Consider the following 21,444-nt stretch of genomic DNA (forward strand, 5'->3'; position numbering starts at 1 on the left):
GAAATTTGCAAGAGCCCACATTATTGAAAGTATGGCAATGTCAGGGGACATCAAGTTGTGGTTAATCCAAATGACAGTTATTTTGTCAGACGTCACTGTAAACCAATAATCTCTTAAAATACGTCAACGTCCAATGGTTTACCGTGGTGGTCAACAAAATATTAAATTATGTACTACTGGCAGCTTACTACTGCTGTGGTTAGGATGTCCATCTCACAGTTCTGATGTTTAGTGTTTGAATCTTGGTTCCAGCTTACTTGTGTAGTCTTCATGTTCTCTCCTCGCTTAAGTTGGTTTTTCTTCAGGTAGTCCCCCCCCCCCCACACACACACACACGCACATTCTAAATGAGCTATGTTTAAATTGCTCAGAAATGCTGTATGAATGTTTGTTTGTCGGTGACTGGCGACGGGTCCAGCGCGTACGCAGTCTTGTGCCCAAATGTACAATAGAAGTTATGATGTTATAATATGTCAGCAGCGCAATATTTTATTCTTTTAAAGCACATTCACACAATTATTTCTAATCCAAATTGTGTGTCAAAAGTTAAGGCCATCTGACAGGAGGCCATGGTAAAAATGGAACCTGTCACTGACATGGTCATAAAACATTTTAAGTCACTGTAGCTCTCCATTCATTTGCCTTTAGAGTCACGGGTGACTTGGAGGTTATCCCAGCCGACTTTGAGAGGTGGAATAAATCCTGGAGTGTGTAACGCCAATATCAAACAAAGCAAAAGATTGACTACCTTGAGTTTTCGTCTTAGGGTTATGTAACTAAAATGAAATCCTTATAAAAAAAAAAAATCACTTTAAAATGCATTTGAAAGTGTTTTGCATACAAATTAAAATGTTATGATTGAAATAACATTCCTAACACAGTGGTGTACAAATGATTTATTTATGAAAAAGAACAATCTGACACAATAAAAACATTGACATTAACATTTTGTGCAAGGGAGTGACAATGCTGCAAATGTATCCTGGAAGAACATAAATTCTACCTCAACAAAAAAACCCTTTTAAGAATTGGTTACCATACATGAATATTCATTCAGTTAATGAAACCATTGCACATAATGGCTGTATGTTAAAGCGCTGACTCTTGGCCGTTAATGTGATAATGTCTCATTGTGTAGCACATACCATAATTATGATCCAAAAAATGAAGATGAAAACCAGCCTCAAAAATACACATTTCACTTCCTTTAAAAGAAATGTTACTGTCAAAGTAAACTGCCGCAAAAGTGGTTCAGTTGCATGAACTTTGACAATAATGAGGGCAAATGTAAACACGTGATTCTCTTTTTGGACAATTATGGTTTTCAATGATGCGCTTTGTCAGTGTAAACAAATAAATAATATATACAAACTCTAGAAAAAAAAATTGCAAAAAATACCCAAAAACAAAACAAGCAACAAGCATAAATAATTTACAAAAGGATTTATAATACAGACTTAGTATAAACATCTTTGGCCTTTGCTAAAATGGCTTTTAAAAATTGTTGTTCACTCAAGTCCACATTCAGGATTAAAAGAAATGATGTTTTGGTTACTGATACTGTTATTGCGACTGTACAGGAGCCAAGAAGAAGAGCCTCAAACAGACCACGGTTTGGGTCACATATTGTGTCGGAAAGCACATCGAAAATCTAAGTGGTTGTACAATGAATCCTTTAAAAATGTAGTCATAAGTACATGAGTTATAATGAAATATTCTGCAAAGTTTCTGTCACCCGTCCACTCATGTCCGTCCTCCTGCGCACCCTGCAGTGAGGGGGACGTATACAAACAAGTCACCCGGAAAACGGGAAATCAGAGTCATGGTTTCCTCCTCAGCGTGGAGACATGGAAGAGCATGGAAAGTCTCATTTACGTTGAAATGCATTCAGTGACAATATGATGTTTACTTTCCGAGATCCCCCCCCGCTCGTCATCTTGATTCAGTTATCTGCGGACACACAGAGGAAATCGTGGCTATTGCGTGTTTGTAATCAAGGCGCACGAGAAGCAACGCCGCTGAGTGAGAGCCACGCAGTGAAAAGCGCTGAAACAAACGTGCACGTGGCGCACGGGCATCATGAGTGATTGCAAGAAGCCTGCAGGCTTTTCCACACTTCAACGCCGGACAGAAAGTTGGAAGTCCTTGAAACACACATAAAAGTACAAACACAGGCGCACACGCACTCACAAGGTCTTCCACAATGCCTCTGGTGCATTGTACACAAAAAAAAAACAAAAACAAAAAGCCGACAAGCACAAAACAGCATGACATTATCTTTCAAAAAATTGCCCGGGCCAACAAAACAACACGTAACACACACCGTTTTACCTTGTCAACCTTGTCGGCAACTCCAGCTCATCTGAATAATATCAAAAGACACGTTGAAGGGTTTTAAGACTTTTCTCATCGCACATGAAATAAAATAAGAGGTTTTCTGTGCCTCTGGTTCCCTGGTGCGCCAATGCATTTGAAATATCTAAACTCTGCATACTCAAATAGGCACATCTGCCAGTATAGCCAATACAAGAGCAGGATAAACAATTGAAGGATTCTGGCAAAGCAAAGAATTTTTGCATATGCCTGATTTCAAACAAAAAAAATCACTTACTCACTGTGAAATTTGGGAAATGTTGAAATGAGCAATGTTAATAAGGAAGGAGGGGGGGGGGTAAATCTTGGATTCACCCCATTATCTGAATCCGCAACACCGTTTGCTGGATTCTCAGTCAACACAAGACCAAATTCCAGAATCCTGATGATGATTAGACTCACCCTTGGATGAATTATTGTCATTTTGTAGTCTAAAATTTTGTGGCTTTGCCGCTGAGACTTTCTTTGGCATGGACTTACTTTCGCAACACGTTCTTGAATGAACTCATGATCTTTATCTTAAAGCATTTGTGTGCTCACGTTGACAAATCTTATTTGGAACCATTTGTACACACGTGGGAGTATTTTATACTTTGTATGCCATAGAAAATATTGATTCCGAAAAGAAACTCAAGGCTGGGTTTTCGAATAACATCTGTTGGGCTGTTGGCCATTTATGTTGAACACTGCATATGGCAATACACGATGAAGAGTTGGAGATCTTTTTGTAAGTAAAACAAATTTTTCCTTTTGGGTCTTGAGATGAAAGTTCAGGAAATCCTGATCTTGTGCTTTAGCTGTCTGATTTTTCCATATGGCTTCACATGTGCTGTTTAAGTGTATGACTTTCCTTTTTAGAAAGTGCACGGATACGACTATCTCATTTAAACCCATGCTAGTAATTGCAAAGCTCAGAACCCAAGTCAAGAATCCAATATTGGTTCAACTTATTACGACAGTGTAAGCTAAGCATATACTCTATGAAAAAATTGCACATTCCTGTAGTTTATAGCTGATATCAAGAAAGACACACAGCCCTGATTGCTCACACACACTGCCTTGAAATAAACAAAATATATCCCAGAAGACGATGTTGTTAGGGGGTCAGGCTGTGCTCATTACACACAGGAAATGAATGCCTACAAGTTCATGAAAACCACGAACCCGTGAAAATAAAAGTATTAATGGCATTTGCCCATTTAAGGATGACATAGAAATGTCAAATGGTTTCTACTAACCTCTGCACTCATACTTGAGGTCCGAGAAGAAGACCAGCTCTTGTGAGAAGACAAACAATCCTAATCTCCCGCCAGCAAACGTCTTGTCATAAATTGGTCCCGAGTCAGCCATGATCTGTTTCCCCTCGTACACAACAACCCTGCAAACGCGCCAAACACATTACACTCTACGTGTCGGTAACCAAGCTCTTTAATAGCTTCCCACTTCTAATGACACACAAGAGCTGTCACAAAGAGGTATTAATTTACGGTAATTGTGCATCAGGAACATTATTTGAATGTCAGGATAACAGTTTGCCACGGTGTAGAATTGGAACGCTTCATACTGAGAGGTGCTCCTGATGCTCATTATGAAATAAATACCACTCTAGACAGTCTACTTGTATGTTTTTATCTAGAGAATAACTTGGAAGGGAATATTTTACCTGATGAAACCAGTTTTCGGTCTATGGATGAGGTGCCACCTGTAAGCTGTGTAATCTTTCCAGCCAATATTTTTGGGGTCATGCCACAGAGTGCGCACCTAGGTTAAATTAATAACATGAAAATAAACATTACAGCTTTTAAAGCAAACCCCACAAAATGTTTAATTTGAGCCTACCTCTCCAGGAGTGTTGCCTGTGTGCCACAAAGCATTCCTGAGGTGTTCTCCGGTGCCGGTGGTCGAATTGACCACTTTGAGTGACACGCCGGAGATGCCAAAGGCTTTTGAGGGCTTGTCTTCCCAGTAGGTTTGTGTGATCTGCTTCCACATCACCACATAAAAGCGCGCACTGGACTGGTAGCCAAAAACGAAGCCTGCATAGTCATCGTCCCTGTCCGTGTTCACGTACATTGTGCCACTGAAGTCCACAGCGCTGAATTCATCAAAGCCTGGCGGTGTGACACAAAACAATGACCTTTCATACATTATTCTGCTTTGCCAATTGTAATTCCACGCAGTTTGAACGAGTGATGCTCACCTACGGCAATGCCTGGGTCAGAGTTGGCGGTCTGTACAAGCTCTTTGCCCTGGTGCCTCACCACCCAGTTGGGGTCGATTTGAGTGGTTCCCTTCGGGTCCAAGTGGACCATCTGGAACTTCCTAAAGTCTGTGCTACTGATGGCGCTGTTCTCCGGACATACGTCAAGGATATCTGGGATGCTGTCATTGTCAAAATCGTCCTTGCAGGCATCACCTCTTCCATCACCTGGTAAAGAAAGACACAGAGACGGGGCTTGAACTGATTCGGACTGGAACTTTGTGTACGGATGGATACAAATGGCATTTGTGGACGGTTCCTTGGCAGAGGTCTATCCTCTACTGTGTGCCAAAGACAAACGGATCCATCTCTGACTTGTACCTAATGACGTGGCCTGTGACTGTAGTTAGGCACATTTTACAAGTCGTTGAAGCTAAAGCAGCCATCTTTTGTCATGCCGTGATAACTATCAGTGATGATATCCAAAGTCCGCTTGAGCCAGACAGCAGGCTTGAAGCTCCCAGTGGAAAGGTTGCCGTGAGTCATGAAGGCCGCCGCATGGAAGTAGCTCGCTGCTTTCTGTCATCATGTTTGTTATGGCACACGAGGCTACACTTCTGTCAAATAAACACTATCTGACAAGCTGTGAAGAGAGTGAACGCATCGGTGACCAGGGCCTTCCTCCGCAGCAGTCTGTTTCCAGTTACACGCAGCTGTATAAACTCCAGGTAACCCTGCACAATTTGGGCACAGCAAACTAATCAAGAGCAAAGCTAAAACAAATAAAAACTTAAAAAGTTGGCGTGTGCCATTTTGGGCTGTTCGCTGAAGTCATGTGGAATGACATCACCGATGCCAAGAGCGAGCGCCACTCTTTCCACCGTCACATTTCATGCACGACATCAGAAAGATTCAATCAGGCAAATTTGAGCATCAGATGAGTGAGGGTGGCATCACAGGTGGATTTCTTTTTTCTTGTGTGCAGGCATGTACGCACGACTATCAGAAGTTTGTGCCTGATATGTGCATTTAGACCCAATTGACAACTAGTTTCTTCCAATGATATTCTGAAGATGGATGTCAAAAATCCTACACTCCCTTGGAATACCCTCTAATCACCTCAATAAACCTCAAGTATGTCACTGAACACCACAGACTAGTATATAATTAACTAGATCCACAGTTACTGAACTGGAAATGCATCGTCATGGACAATCAAAATGTGTAATTAATGTTTTTTTGTATGGAAACTGTAATTCCACTGCGTTTCTTATTCCTCTTGATTTTTGAGGCCAGTTTGTAACGCACTTTTCATCTGACCACATGGCTGTTCGCCATTTTGCATTCAAGATATATTGAACGTCAAAATGAAAAACGAGAGCATTTTTGGGTCTTGTTAAGAGCTTAACTACTGCTCAATAGCTTGTTATCTATACCTTATGACCTGTGTTCTGAAAAAAGTGACACCGGTGGACAATGCGTTTGACGCATTCCCCTCAGTTGGATACAAAATTAGGAAGTCATGAATCAACTATTTTGTAATTGCGTTGATTATTTTACGAACTTTATGTGTGATGAAAATGATCAAAAGTGCTAAAAATTCCTCACCGTCAGAATCCAGCTGGTCTGCGTTGGGAGTCAGTCTGCAATTGTCCTTGTCATCAGGTACACCATCGTTATCATCATCAAAGTCGCATGCGTCTCCTTTGCCGTCTTTGTCGTGGTCGGCCTGGTTGGCGTTGGCCACGTACGGACAGTTGTCCAGGTTGTTCTGATGGCCGTCTTCGTCAATATCCTGGTTGTTGTCACACTGGTCTCCCACCAAGTCGTTGTCTAAGTCCATCTGTTGCGATAACACAAACGATTAGGCATCTGGGTACCTATGGAAACTTTGAGGTGCACTGTTGTTATACGGTACCTGCAGAGGATTGTGCAGCAGGGGGCAGTTATCACACTGGTCGCCAACTCCATCCATGTCTGTGTCCTTCTGCTCCGTATTGTATACGAGAGGGCAGTTGTCATTCTCATTCAGGATTCCTACAAAATCAAAGGTGGATTCTGGATTAAGAGGACACACAACTGTGGCGTGTTAGTAATTATCACCGTTTGGGAGTTATTTTACCATCTCCATCAATGTCTACAGCACAGGCATCCCCTTCCCCGTTGTGGTCCGTGTCAATCTGGTTCGGATTGTGCTCATAAGGACAGTTATCACAGCGGTCACCTACTTCATCCTTGTCAAAGTCAAACTGCCGAGGATTGTAAAGGAGGGCGCAATTGTCCTGAGGTTGAAAAAGTACACGTTAGAGGAATCTGCAGGTCCAGAGGACCAAGTCAGGTGTGCAAATATGTATAAAAAACAAAACAAAACAAACAAACAAACAAAAAAAAACATCTCATACCCTTTCATCCAGGATTCCATCATTGTCATCATCCTTATCACAAGCGTCTCCTTGGCCATCTTTGTCAAAGTCTTCTTGACCAGAGTTGGGCAGGCTGGGGCAGTTGTCCTGAAAAAAACCCAAAAAACAAAAGGTGGGAGAGGCTTCTAATTCATGAATGGTTTCCATTGAAAAAAAAAAACATGTAAGAAGAGGCAATAGAACGACATACGCTACCTTCTTGCAATGGTAGGTGGCATTGGCTCCACACACAAGGTTCTGATTGGGCCAGCCATCTAGGTCAGAGTCCTCCCCGCAGATGTAGCCATCACCAGCGTAACCAGTGCGACATTCACACTTGTACATTGGATCACTGAAATGGCTGAGGTAAATGCAGTCAGCAGATCGATGACAGTTATGCGTCTTGTCCTTGCAGGGATTCTCTGGCTCGCACACCTGCGTGACAAAAAAATGGGGTTAAGGTTGGAGTGATCGGAGAATATTGTCATCGGCCCATCTGGAAAAAGCATTTCAAAAATCATGTCCGCTCCAAATTGGGGTGGTTAAGCAAGACATTTTAGACAAAGTAGTTCAGTGTTACTGATTTGATAGAATCCCACTTAATGCATCACACATCCCACTGTGGCTCACCACTGCCTCATGAGGTACTCACAGCTGCCACTCATTACCGGCGGACCAAAATATGACGATGCTTTGAAAGCCACTCCATGAGCTCAAAGAGTAGAGAGTGGCAGTGAAAGCAGGCCTTTGATCAAAAACCCTGAAATGGAATCATTCACTGCCAGCGGTGGGACAATTCCAGTATGCCCAAATCAAATAACTGTGCAACTGGGGCATGGCATTATAGACGAGCATCTGCAAAAGCCAACAGAGGGGCAAAAAGTAGCTTCGTCAAAGGCGCTGTGTGTTATGTCTGTGGAAATCATGAGCTTCAAAGATGTTATTATTCAAACCAAATATATTTGATACTCATAGTAAACTAAAATAAACAGATTTGCTGCCGAAACAATGAAAATAGTGTTATGCTGGACCTGCGGTGTCCATCAAAATGAGTTACAGTGTAAAATTTGTTTTGGAGATGTCTTTTGTCATTTGATCTGAATGGATTAAATTCTGCCACTATCGTTTATGATTACAAATGACCGACAACTGTTGTATATCAAATTCAGGCAAGGCCTATCTATGCCTTACCTGCTTGTTCGTCTTTGCCTCTTCCACCCCCATCCCGAAAGGTTGGGTGCCCTTGTAGCGTTTAGGGCAGGGCAGGCAGTGGAACCCTGGATCGGTGTTGACACACCGCTGCAGTCCACCCACGTTAAAGCAGATGTCAGACACCATGTCACACTGAAGGGGAGGGAATAAAATTTAAAAAATAAATTTAAAAAAGGTGATCATGACGTGGATCCGTCGTAAACATCCCTCTCGCTGTCATAGGACAAAACAATATACCTCATTGATATCTTCACAGTGGGTACCATTTCCGCGGAAACCAGCTGGGCATGGCCCACACGCCCAGGAGCCATCTGGAGAACTGTTGCAGTCAACTCCCCCAAAGCACGGGTTAGACAGACAGCCATCTGCAATGGATTCACGTGGTGAGCTTCAAAATAGATTTAAATCAATGTAATTTCATACAATAAAAAAACAAGTACGGCATCTTCAAAGTCTGAAAACGTATCCTGACACCTCCACAAAATCATGATCTTAAAATACAGTAGATAGGCTACCACCTAGAGCTTACCAACAGGACAGTCTTTTTTGTTGCAGCTGTCACTGTCGTTGACCTCTCCGATGCACTTCCTGCCACCGTACTGAGGACGAGGGCTGTTGCATTCACGTTTACGACTTTTGATCCCACCACCGCATGTTGCTGAGCAGGTTGCCCATGGAGACCAAGGCCCCCAACCTCCATCGACTGATAAAACACAGAGATTTTGTGTCAACGCCAAAGTTGTAAGCGGTGTTTTGCATATTCTCCCAGATTACAAAATCATGCTCATAAATACAGGTCATTTCAAGATTCAGAAAAATCTGGGTTAAAGTACTTGACTGAACAAAAAAAAAACAAGGTCCAGTTTCTGGGGAGTAGCCAGTGAGTCGGAAAATTTACCACTACAAGAAACATAGCAAGATTGAGGTCAATATTTCTTGTAGGCGGCTAGTCCAAAACACATGTTGTCTTGGGCACGCTGCAAGGCACGACGAAGTAGCGCTGCTGTGAGACTCACTCGGACAAGGCTCTGCAGTGCAGCGCTGAGTCTCTCGGCCATTCCCTTCGCAGTCTTTCCCTCCCAGCTGAGGCATGGGGGCATTACAGTGTCGTATCCTGGTGATCTGGCCGTCTCCGCAGGTCACCGAGCAGGACGACCACGGTGACCACAAGCTCCATCCTCCATCTTGGCGAACTGAGACATCAGACGCGAGTAGCACAATAGCAAATTATCCTCTCAGATTTCATCTGAGTAAAACAGAAAAGAAAACAGTCAAATCTGCCAAGGTTTTAAAAAAAATAGCAACCAAGTTGTCTACAAGTAAATATTATGTGATGTTGTAGGCCATGGCCCACTTTCAAAGATGCTCCAGATTCTTGCGCCAGTGTTTAGATCACGCTGTGTAAGCTGTCAACCAGCAGTGAGACTGATTCAGCCACTCACACAGATGCTTTGGAATCTTAGCCTCAACCAATGAAGGGAGAATCCCTCAATCCATCAAGAAGCCAATACAGTATGTTCATTTTATCCAACAATATGTAGTGAAAATCCCCAAAGTCATATTTTACAGAAAGTGTCTCGAGTCATTAATATTGCATGACAGCCAAAAGTGAGTCAGTCAGTGAGAGGGTTATTTGGAAATAACTTCTACTGGGCACACCCTGCAAGCCGACCATGCAGTCCAACCTCAATCAGATTCAACACACTTTGGAATGTTGCGCCTTAGGAGGTCTTGTTGGTGGTCTCTGGAGGTAATTTTTCCCGCCCCCAAATTTAGAGCACATCTCATCACGCCCATCAAAACAACAATAGATCGTAAAGATGAGTCACATTCTCACCACGACTGTCGCATTTTCTTGGGCTGCACTTGCGAGTCTGTATCGAAGGTCCTGTGCAGGGGTTGCTGGTTGCGTCACATGACCTTCCCCTCTGTTGAGTTCCTGTCCCGCAGGTGACTGTGCACTCTGTCCACTCGGACCATGGGGACCAGCCATGGTCACTGCCCTTTGCTAGACAAAATTAAAAATACAAAGATATATTTTTTTAAAAAACAGCTGTTTCAATTGACCTACACGCATGTATTGACTTTTTTCTTGTTATGCATGCATCGATGAAACGTGTGCAGTCTATGTTAAAAGTTCAGAATCAGAAACTCTTTATTGTCCCTGAAGGGGAAATTAATGTTGCAGCAGGAGCACACAGAGGACAAGGCACACAATGTCACAACAACATGACAGAACATTATTTTAAATTAGGTACAACCCAGTCTCAATAAAAAAACAACAAATTAAAAGGAAACATCATACTTGTACACATGATTGCTAACACATGTTCTGTTTGTTAGCAATCACGGGTACAAGTATGATTGTTCCCTCTTTTTGCTGTTTTTTTTATTGAGTCTGGGTTGTAGGTATTTTTTTAAAGTTATGTTTTATCTCATATATTTGTCAGGCTATAATATTAAATGGAAAGAAAAATAAAGTAAATTAAAGTCTGGTTACACTGTGTAACAATCAAGCGTGGCGTAAAATTTTGAAGATAATACAGTGGCAGAAAGCTTGCTACAAACGATCACAGTAACGATAAAATTGTACAGAATAATAATTTATGGGGTTAACTATTTGTGTTACTATCAAGTTGAGACAATAACAGTTTGCATTGTTAGTAAATATTACAGAAGTTATTTTAATGAAATTGATGCGATAAAACATTTTAAAAATAATTTCTTAAGTAAAAGATCTATTCTGCATGCCAGCAAACCGATTGGAATTGAATACGTATGGCAATGTTGGTATGCAGAAAGAGGCTTGAGGCCAATAGTTGCTGCTAAGAACTTACGCAGACACACAGGACAACACTCGCCATCAACGAATGTAGGGCTGGCACAGGCCACTGCGGGGCAGGTAATTTGGTGACACACTACCTTGGACTCCTGTCATCAAGGAAAAATACACTCAATGCACAATCAGGGCAATTGAAATTAATAGTGATTTTGTATAACTTGTCATGTCAAAAAAACTTCCCTGCCATTTATTTTGTGGTGGAGTGTGGATTCAAAATATTTTGGATAGCGATGTGGGGGTTGTGTGGATGTATTTGGACCTCACAGAGGCAGTCATTCTCATATTTCCAGAAAAATAACCCAGAGTGCTTAATTTTTCAAATCATTGAGTACTAAACTCTGGTGGAATGGAGTTGTTTCATTTGCGTCAGCTCTACCTGGCAGGTACATTTGGTACAGCTGTCGACAACCCAATCTTCCTTGTCGTCGAACAGTCGGCCATCCTGCCAGCACATGTTCTTCTCCTTGGTGTTCTTCATTTTCCCGAGGGCCTCCTTCATGACGGTGTTCTCCTCCGTCTGACGTCCAACAGGCACAGAAAGGTTTGAATTTAGAGATGTCACAATCTTGCCAATATAACAGCTTCCTGTCTTTCATTAAGGTAGTCACCTGCAGCTATGCTAAGCAGTGGATAATAATCGAGCACAAGTAACAAACAATTCTTGCACCCCCCTAAAAAAAAACCCCAACATTCAAGTGGAAACATATTTAGAGAGAATTCTATCAATCACCTCTTGCTTTGAGGTACCATCGGCTCAAAGTAAATGTAAATAGACCACAAAGAGGAATGATTGATGAGAAAATGTGAATACTTGTAAATGTGGTTCGAATTACTATAAACATCAAAATGTGAAATAGTTCTGAAATTTTCTTTGTAACCTACGACCCAATTGGAGAGCAGTAAAGTCTGTGGCTGGACTCCTGCACACTTGGCAAGTGTCAGTCGATAAACTGCTGCCAAAATTTTGTGTCTGTGTGCTGAAGAAGGGAGGCAGAAATGTGCGGCGTTAGAATCTAAGACACCACTCGGTCTGGAAGAGCCTCAGGGACCCTTTCTCATCTCGGCCATTTTTTTCCAAGCTTCATGCCCAGACTCTCTTATTGCTGGGAGGCTCCCAGAGGAAACACATGGGCTGTTCAAACACAGGCAGACATTAGACGGGACCCCAACGCCGCCAGGGGAACACTTCCTATATCCACATGTAGCATGTCATAAAAATCTGTCTGATGAACAATAAATGCCACACAACACAGGACTCGTCGGCTGAGCTACCTCTAGTAGCTATAAACAGCCCTGCGGTTACTTGCTGTTTGCTTTTAGACTAATCTGCGTTACCTCATAAACTCTAACCCTCTAAAACGACAGGACAATGCCCTCTTCTAGTTGACTCCGAGACATCTTCCTCCACTCGATGAATACTCATCCATATATAGTATCATCCAGAAATCTGGCAACCACATTCCACGCTTTGCGACTTACCACTTTTTGCAAGCCGTCAATGAGGTTACTGACAACCACCCGGAGGCCATTGAGCTCCTGAAACATGGTGCTCAGCTCCTCGCAGGAACGGTCGCACATCTCCGAGCCCACGTCATCTCTCTTCTGGCCAATGACGTTGGTGGTGATGGACGGACTCACGTCCATGATTTCTGCACTCTCGCTCACAATATTGGCATCATCTGGAAGAGGCATCAGAGGAATGGAAAACAGAAGTAAAATGATCAGGCAGCGCAGGGATTTCCCAGTTCTTCTAGGCCAAGCATGACAATATGAGGATGATAGTGTTTCTTGTGTTCCCAAAAACAGATGCTCCGTCAGCAGTGAAAGAGATGGTTATTCTTTCCACGGTTAGCTGAGGGGGAGAGTGGGGATGTGGGCAGGGGTAAAGGGAGTGAGCTGAAATGTGGGTCTTCTCCTCTGTGATGAGAAAACCGTATCCGTCATAAATCTCCACCACCCTTCGGATAAGTGGGGATACACAATATGAACTGACCACACAGACAAATTTACACAGGAGCTGGCTATTCTGATGTACTCATGACATCACGAAGCAAAAACAATATAATTTAGATGTAACAGTAGTCGCTCTCCTCTCCTTCAAAGAGAAGGTTTTTTTGAGGGCTCTCAAGCAACATTTCCACCTAGCTGGTTTGCTATTACACTGTATATCAGATGGTGAAATCTACATTATGTCAGCCAAGTCAATAGCGACATTACATCAATCTAATCCAGTGTAAGCCATCAATTAGACAGGAAAAGACAATTTGTAATCACTGTAATCCCCTGTATTGTCTGTGTTTCTTGAAACAATGCATGGTAGAGTACATTGTGATCGTGTATTTCGACTATCGGTGGCCTATCCAACTTTTGACCTAAAAAGGGTGTAAAAATACTGCATGCTGCCAACAAAACGTATCCGAGCCATACTTCTCTGATCCATCCATCCAAAGAAATGAGAAACTGTTGCGAGTAGCTCGCAATGATCTCAGTAGAACAAAGTAGAAAGACCACGGATGCCATACATGCAGACAGTATGACATCTTTACGGCGCAATAAGCCACATGACATTTTAAGCTTCTGTTTCCACCCAGTTCAGGATTGTTTTTCTTCCTGAAGCCACAAAATGGGGAATTATGACATGATGACTTCAGTTAATGCATGACAGAGAAAGGAGAAGTTTGGACCAAACGTTATAAATTGGCAAAGATTGATGGCAGACCAGGGCACTCTAAATCAACAAGTCACCCAAAATTGCCCGACAACAAACCGACTTAAGATAAAAGTTGTCTTGTCTTTCCTTCGTGGTCTGCTGGAATCATTCAAACCTCGGGAGGGCTTCATGCTGCGTGTGCATGACTAGTATGAAAGGATTTACACACCATTCACTCCCTGAGACACACACACTGCCTTTTTTTTTTCTCCAAAAGCCAAATATGATTAGCTTCTCACTCTTTTTCTTCTCAGCTTGTGTACGACAGACATTTTTAAGACAAATGCTGGAATGTTAACTTTGCTTGTGGCAAGTGTCATACATAGCGCGTTTCATATGGATTTACTTTTTCCCACTGCATCCAGATCAAGTGACCGGAAACATGATTAGATACATGTTAAGTTGTTTTGAGCATGATTGAGGATCAGCAGCTTTAATTTCTCATGAGAGCATTGATTGAGTTGAGAAACGCAACCTAATTAGCCAACGTTGTGACTTCTCTGAGGGTGCGTGCCTATGTGCAGCTGCATGTCGAGGCTGACTCCGCAGTGTGGTGTTCACTTTCCCTTTCGTATTTTCTTTCCCAGGGCTTTTCTTGAAGTCCTGTGCAGTGGAAATAATTGCATGTGCGTGCATTTTTTGCGGTCCACACCACCTCACGACCTTCGGGCCACTAACTACGTTTTTTTTTTCCCTCAGCGGTACTGCTGAGAAATCTTGCCATATATGTGATCTGCAATTCCTTTGACCCACTTTAAAAACAAAGTTAAAATTGTGAGTCAGCTGAGCGCACACAGTCAAACTTTTGGTGTGGGAAGTTAGTGCGGTTCTGATCTGACTCCACATTCGCACGTGAAAGACTGGTCCACATCTGCAAATATAATTATATTTGACATAACCTTTTTGGCTTCTCAAGGTCACACAAATAGAAACCACTCTGGGTGAACACATTGGGGAACTCTTTGGCCGCTGGCTGCTGCTTTAAGCACCAAAGGACATACTGTACAGTAATTTAAGCATGTTAGTAAAAAAAAAAAAAAAAAAGGAGAGAAGGAGGAGAAATACTCTACCTTGTTTGGAAACTTCACAGTCTCGACTCAGCAGGACGTCCTCGATTGTGGTATCAAAGATGAAACGCACATTCTGCAGGAGACCCTGTTTGGTAACACAAAATGATCACTATCCTATCATGTCTACATCTGTCTGCAGCATGCATCTATCAATCTATCTATCTATCTACATATGTTTTAATCATTGCACAGTGACCAATAAGCTTCTACAGGTCAATGTCAAGAAAGTCAAATTTGAAACTTTTAAGGCCACTTTGTCCAAATTCAAAATATCAAAACTTGACATTAGCAAAATGTGAGCAGGATTCAGTGCGTATAATGAATATCTTCAGTTTCAAGATTTTTAAGGATCGGCGGACACAATGTTCTATCAGTCACTTGCTTTGTAACAATCATCCTATAATGTTACTCTTGATCTAGAAATTAATGTTGATATTTACTTTTTTTTTTCTTTTCCATGTCTTTGTTCAGCTGTTTGGTCATGCGCAAAGATGGATTTGTGTATTTTTGGCGGAACAGTTTATTTTTGTATTGTGCTCAGTAAAATTATATATATATACATATATATATATATAGATAGATAGATAGATAGATAGATAGATATTGATATAAATAAAATATTTAAATAATGTCCGCACTTTTCAGGGGTTGGAAAATGTACACAGCGAATATGTGAGTCACAAAATTTTACATTTTCATGTTATTTTTTAAAATTAAATGTTGACTTTGCCTGCAAAGCATTGAAAACGCCACCTTCAAATTCATACACACAGACACACGCAGAGAAGCAACAGAGTGAGGGAGAGGGAAGCTCAAATGTGAGATGTTTGTGGCTTCAGCAATTTGCTCAAGGGCACTTCAACAGCATAATTTGAACCTTCAACCTTCTGACACAATAGAGCCAAGTCCTCATGGGTTGAGCTACTGACAACCCTGAAGTTCTGGGGAGGGGGCCACGAAGAGCAGAACAGGCATTGTTTAATTTGTACAAGCCGAGGGGGCTTGTACAAACTGCTTTTATCCACGCTTGCATGTATTAAACAAACAATGGCTTCATTCTTGCAGTCTCCCTCTACACACACATACATTCACTCGTCGGTACATGGAAAGTTGCAATTTAGCGTCTAAATGTGGAACAATGAGTTGCTCTGGAATGTACAAACTGTTGGTTTAAAGAAGTTAACCCATAATTGAAAATCGAAACAGCAAAGTTTTACCCAGCACCAGTGCATGGGGTGCCTAACTCACCCTGAAGTGGTTCTCTCGGATGGTCCCTTTGGCCACATACATGCGGCTGCCCTCAGCCTGCAGGTTTTCGTAGAAAGGCTCATCCAGGATGACGCTGTCCACCAGGCTGCAACCCACATACAGGTTGGCGTTCTCTCCGTGGACTTGCAGCGTTAGGTTCTTCCACTGGGAGTCGGACAAGTCCACGTCCTCGAACGAAACGATGTTCTGGGCTCCTTCCAGCCAGTAGACCAGGTCCAGGGAGTTGGCACGTCCGTTGGACACAATCTCAAACTGGCGCCGGCCGTCGGCGTCCTCGAAGCCCAGCAGGGTGCCCCGGGAGCTGCGATCCTGACGGATGCTGGCCACGAAAACGAAGCCTTCGTTGTTTTTGATCCGGCGCACTATTTGCCCGAGGATGGCGGGCTTCACTGGGGGCAGGTGGTCGAAACGGATGAAGCGGTACGCGGGGGAATCGGAGTTTTGGCCTCGGAACTGTTTGGCCCCCAGTGTCCTGCGGCTGATATGACTAACTTCGAACAAGTCGAAGGAGCTGTCGTCCTCCTGCTCGGCATCTACAAATTTAACACATAGTTAGAATTTAAATGTTCGACTTTTAGCGAGGTATTTCATTAAAAGTAATTTAATTACCTTGAGTGAGCGCGTGGAGGAAGAGGAGCGATAATGGTAGCAAGTATCTGAGAATCATATTGCCTTGGAACACAACAGAAATAGCCTTATTCCTTTCGCCGGTTTTAAAAATATCAGTTAAACGAGATTTTCCTTTTTAAATAAATGCAATAAAATTGTCTTTTGGCAAGCACTGATCTTTTATGAATTATTTAACATCCACACGTTGTCTTGCAAAAGCACTCCAACTTACCTAAAAATGTCTTAATCCAGTAATAACTTTGACAAGAGAAGGCAACGAGTTTAGACGATATGACAAAGCGGCGCCTCCAGTACCGGAGGAGGAGAATCCCACTCCGAGTGACTGCATCCACCAACTGGAGGTCGGAGCCACTCCTCCCGCCTCTTATAGCGGGCCCTCTGGGAGGGGGGTGCTGACAATCAAATCGTGCCGCCTTGACCCGCTTGTGATGGGCTACTAGTAGCCACAGTTACATAATTACATTCCGTCATTTGCTTCACGCACATAAACAGGCTGGCAGTGATGCCTTCCCTATGCCCATCCTCCTCTGGTGACTCACTCTATCATTCACTTGACTTTTACAAGGAAAAAAAATGTTTCAGTACATGTGTAGGTGTACTTTGTGATCAGTGTTGCATTGAAATTAGGCGGATTTGATGTTGACTGATCTGTTCATATCAGGAAGCATTTGACCCCTATTACAAATTGCTTAAATTTAATTGACAAGTCAAAGCGTATACAGTACACACACAATGGTTTGTCAGTATTTCCCGAACTTTTTCTGGGTCGGCACCCATGAACCATTATGTCATACGAGGCTGCACGATATTGGATTAAAAAAACGTGATATGACTGTTGAATATTGAGCTATTGATATTATTGCAAATCTGCGATATTTAGCATGTACATAAAGAAATGACATTTTTATTATCAAATGAAGGAAATAAAAATAATTTTCATGCAGCAAAATAAGTAGATACTGTTCTGTTATTTGATGGTGATGCACATTTAAGGTTGGATCTGATTGGTCAGAGTCAGCTAAAAGCTTACAATTCCATATGAAACCTATTGCGCATCTTTGCCAGACGCATTGGCCTCAAGGTTGGACCCTTATCGTGATGACAATATATTTTCAATGTATTGTGCAGCCCCACCATGAGTATCCCCTCACTTACATAGCACAACTTATTAAATGAAAATCTTTTATTATTATTATTATTATTATTATTATATTAACGGTGATGACGGAACAGATTCAGAGACACAAGCTATTCCCCATCCATGTGTTATTTAAGAAAATTGTTGGATGTTGTCAATGACAGTTATGATTCATGGCAAATGTGTCGTGGCTCCATAAAAGCGAGCAGTGAATATTGGACAAGAATACAAACATTGCTTTTCATGAAGAAGAACATGGCAACTTTGATGAGAGTGCACTTGAAAATGTTTCATCTCAACAATCTATTCGAAGCCCATAAATCCCCCAAAACAACGCTTGCTATGTCTGCAATGTGCGGCTAGACAAAAGAAAAAAAGATTTGATACAATAGATACTTTGGATGTTTCCACTTTGCTCGCAAGCAGCACCTTGCATCTGGAGATCGTCAGGGTTTTGCCAAGGCTTCCCTCTGTGGTGTCAGACAGAGAAAAGCTGATATTGCATCTCATTCTTGGAGCCCTGCAGATGGGCTACAAGGCCTGGACACGGATCTACAAGATGGGTTACGTCTCAAGAGCAGCGAACGCCACTGCCAATGTACATTCCATTTCAGGAACAAAAGAAAGTACAGACAGTTTCTTATTTGTCTTTGAACAAGTTGGATTGACTACAGTGACACAAATTCAAAGCAGTAGTGAATAATTAAATGTGGAAGAATAGAATTTGGTTCTTGCAGGATGAAAAACATTCCACAACAACAAGGGAGAAAGGGGATGTGAAGAATAAAAAATGGTGTCAAAACTGTCAGTTATACTTCAAAAATCTGAAGGCGGCATGGTGAGCTAGTGGTTGGCACTGAGGTGTCACAGTTCGGAGGTTCGGGGTTCAAAGCTTGCTTGTGTAGATTTTCTCATGTACCCGGGCTTCCTACACCCCAAAAATTGCATGTCGGGTTAACTGATGGTTGACCCATTTCAGTCCGGGCTGTACTGGAACTCTCGCCTAAGTCAAGGTCAGCTAAAATACACTGTATATTTCACCAGTGCGTTCGAAAATGGATGGATTCATCATAACACCAAGAATGCTTGACACGAGAATACACAGTCACAGGACACTTAATTAGGTACACTTGAGCATTAAATATTTGCATCATACATCCTGCTACCAAAATACAAATACTCCATTTTGAATGACACCAACGGGGGGCTATTCATTTTACCCTCCTTTGAATAGTCTTTGGGATCACTTTGACCGTGCTTAAAGTTCACTTCATTTTCTTTCTTAATTATTCTGTTGAGCATCACAGGTGAGCTGCAGCCTTTCCCAGCTGACACCACCAAGTATAGAATGATAATGTGGTTGAGAGGAACGTGATTTCATCTGTGCTGTATGTTACACATGTAGCACATTTGACAATAAAGTTGACTTGAACTTGAACTTGAATATACAGTATGTGAAATAGTCACAAATCTTCAACATTTCTGTAGAGACCCCAAGTCACATTAACATTAGGATTTCAGAGAAAATATGATAAGATTGTTTATTAAACCTAAACCAAATAATAGCTAAAATTCTTTCCAACACTTTTCATATCTGTTCCCATAGGATCATTTAGCAAAAAATTGACCGTGAGCCACCAAGAATATATCAACAGGCACAAGCTCAAAGCGGTGTCACTGAGGTTGATAAACAACTGCAGATTCCATGTGTCTTCTCCAAAATGTGACCTCACCATTGAGGTTTTTTTAAGTGTTTTTAGCCTTAAAAAAAAAAAGAATCAACACACACACAAGGAACATTTTGGTTTGACGAAAGAACATACGTCTGGCTCCTGAGAGATTTGAAATACTGCTAGCAGGTGAGAGAAACACACGTGATGTGAGAGTCAAAAATACAATTGTTTGGGGAATTAAAGGAATCGTTTATGTCATGATTTACTTCAAACAGGCTTTGGGTAAGAATCCTGCCAAAAAACTGAGCAATACCAATGAACCACATTTGGCTTAAACGGCTGGCATGAAAAAAATATTCTTGCACAATCTCCCAAATGGATTTTCGGCTCTTTGTGCATTCAAAGTCAAATGTTAAATATGTAAACATGAAGAAAAGCCTTCATCAATGTGAATACCTCAGTCATCGAAGCTAAGAGAAATTGCTTTTCAGGTCATGTGTGACCTTATCAAGCATAATCTTATTGGTCCTTAAGTAATTACTGTTTCTTGGTATGTAAACTCAAACAGACCTCCATCATAATGTTTTAGTATAAACTCATCAACAGTGATGCCAAGAGTAAATATTTCTTATACATACAAGTGAAAAAAAGGGAAAAATATGTGCCTGAGAAGTGTAATTCTTAACATTAAGGACTTTTTGTTGGTAATCTTGGAGATGTGCGCCAGCCAGCGCGTTTGAAAATTTGTGGTTTGACTGTTGTGGGTGTGAACACAGCCAACTCCACTCACCGCAAATCAAAGCGTCTCTTCTCATTCCTATTAAATGTGGTGTGCTCGCATTGTGCATGGAGATATCACTGTCACAAACAACATTGTCACAGCGTACTTTTTGCCAGTGTGACAAGAAAGAAGAGCACCTAAAAATTTGATATTTGACATCAACTGGGTTGTGAGAGCTGGAGCCGATTGTAACTGACTGGGTAAGAGGTAGGGGTCAAACTTCATTGAGAAACATGATACAGCAAGGTCTTATCCCTCTCTCACATTTGCAACTGCAGATTGAGGAATTTGCAGGAAGCAACTTCTTGTCATAGTCACCTTGTAGAGCTGTTCCAAAAATGTATGTTACTGTACATGTAAAAAATAAAACGTGTCTGCTTCAATGCATAATGACCTAACTTCAGATTTACATCGAGTTTATGTGGGAGATGACAGCGGAGCAATCCCCATTTCATTTCTTCTGCTTCCCCTCACCCCAATTGCATTTTCATTTGTGAGATGCAATCATCCCTTAATGACTTCCAGACTTCACATTTCCTTGCTTATGCTGATGGGCTGTACGGATTTACTGTAAGGCAGAGTAGTGAGACAAATGGTACAAGTTTGTAAGAGCTTACCAACATGTAGATGTGTGGTCTCTTTGTACACATGAAATCCGGAAAAGAACTTTCATCAACAATTATGATGATACGTGTGGACGAGACGAGACTGTACCCTGATGTGTACAATGTGAGGGAGAAGAAAATAAAGAGTGGTGATCTCCTTATGCGGCAGAGGAAGAGGAGGTGGATGAAAAGGAGGAGGAGCTTTGGCCTTGGGTCCCTGGGCACAGGAGGTGCTGCAGTCTAGCTGACGCTCAGATCCTTCATAAAAATCATGACACTGTATGTGGTCCCGGTGCATCGAGGTAAATGATAAAGCCGTGTACTAAATTATAACAATTATATTGACAACACCAGCCACAACATTACAGTGGTATTCAACCACTGTATTCAAAGCAACATTTTGTTCTTCATTGACCTGAAAATAACAGGCCATCACCATTTGGATGATACACTGGCTTGAAATAAGCATCTATGTCATTGCCACGGCAACCCCAGATAAACTATACCAGTGGTCACCAAACTGAGAGCTACTTGGGTAC

At 41.9% G+C, this 21,444-nt stretch overlaps 1 protein-coding gene across 2 annotated transcripts; it reads right to left on the bottom strand.

Annotated features, from left to right (window-relative positions):
* Positions 1-878: 878 nt before the first annotated feature.
* thbs2a (thrombospondin 2a) lies at positions 879-17,044 on the bottom strand. Of its 2 annotated transcripts, XM_019870651.1 has the most exons (23): positions 16,920-17,044; positions 16,688-16,750; positions 16,058-16,611; positions 14,810-14,894; positions 12,509-12,708; positions 11,406-11,546; positions 11,025-11,118; positions 10,025-10,195; positions 9,204-9,380; positions 8,717-8,890; positions 8,425-8,552; positions 8,167-8,319; positions 7,192-7,410; positions 6,976-7,083; positions 6,696-6,855; positions 6,492-6,610; positions 6,182-6,416; positions 4,574-4,801; positions 4,213-4,484; positions 4,037-4,134; positions 3,612-3,751; positions 2,332-2,362; positions 879-1,950 (listed from the first exon to the last, which is right to left on the bottom strand). In XM_019870651.1, the coding sequence occupies exons 2-23, from the start codon at positions 16,743-16,745 to the stop codon at positions 1,947-1,949; spliced, it is 3,549 nt and encodes a 1,182-aa protein (XP_019726210.1). In that variant the 5' UTR covers positions 16,746-16,750; positions 16,920-17,044; the 3' UTR covers positions 879-1,946. The 2 variants fall into 2 exon arrangements, with proteins under 2 accessions (XP_019726210.1, XP_019726211.1); XM_019870652.1 differs by lacking the exon at positions 2,332-2,362.
* Between the last annotated feature and the right edge of the window lie 4,400 nt (positions 17,045-21,444).

Source organism: Hippocampus comes, unplaced genomic scaffold, assembly GCF_001891065.2.
Source record: "Hippocampus comes isolate QL1 unplaced genomic scaffold, H_comes_QL1_v1.1 scaffold76, whole genome shotgun sequence".
NCBI lineage: Eukaryota > Metazoa > Chordata > Actinopteri > Syngnathiformes > Syngnathidae > Hippocampus > Hippocampus comes.

Bases quoted from the DNA above. Each gene is read 5' to 3' on its own strand.
- thbs2a (XM_019870651.1), bottom strand. From the start codon at position 16,745: ATGATTCTCAGATACTTGCTACCATTATCGCTCCTCTTCCTCCACGCG. The intron at 4,802-6,181 runs GTGAGGAATTTT...TTTCTTTACCAG, and splicing joins AGACCAGCTGGATTCTGACG to GTGATGGAAGAGGTGATGCC. The intron at 4,485-4,573 runs GTGAGCATCACT...TCACACCGCCAG, and splicing joins TGACCCAGGCATTGCCGTAG to GCTTTGATGAATTCAGCGCT.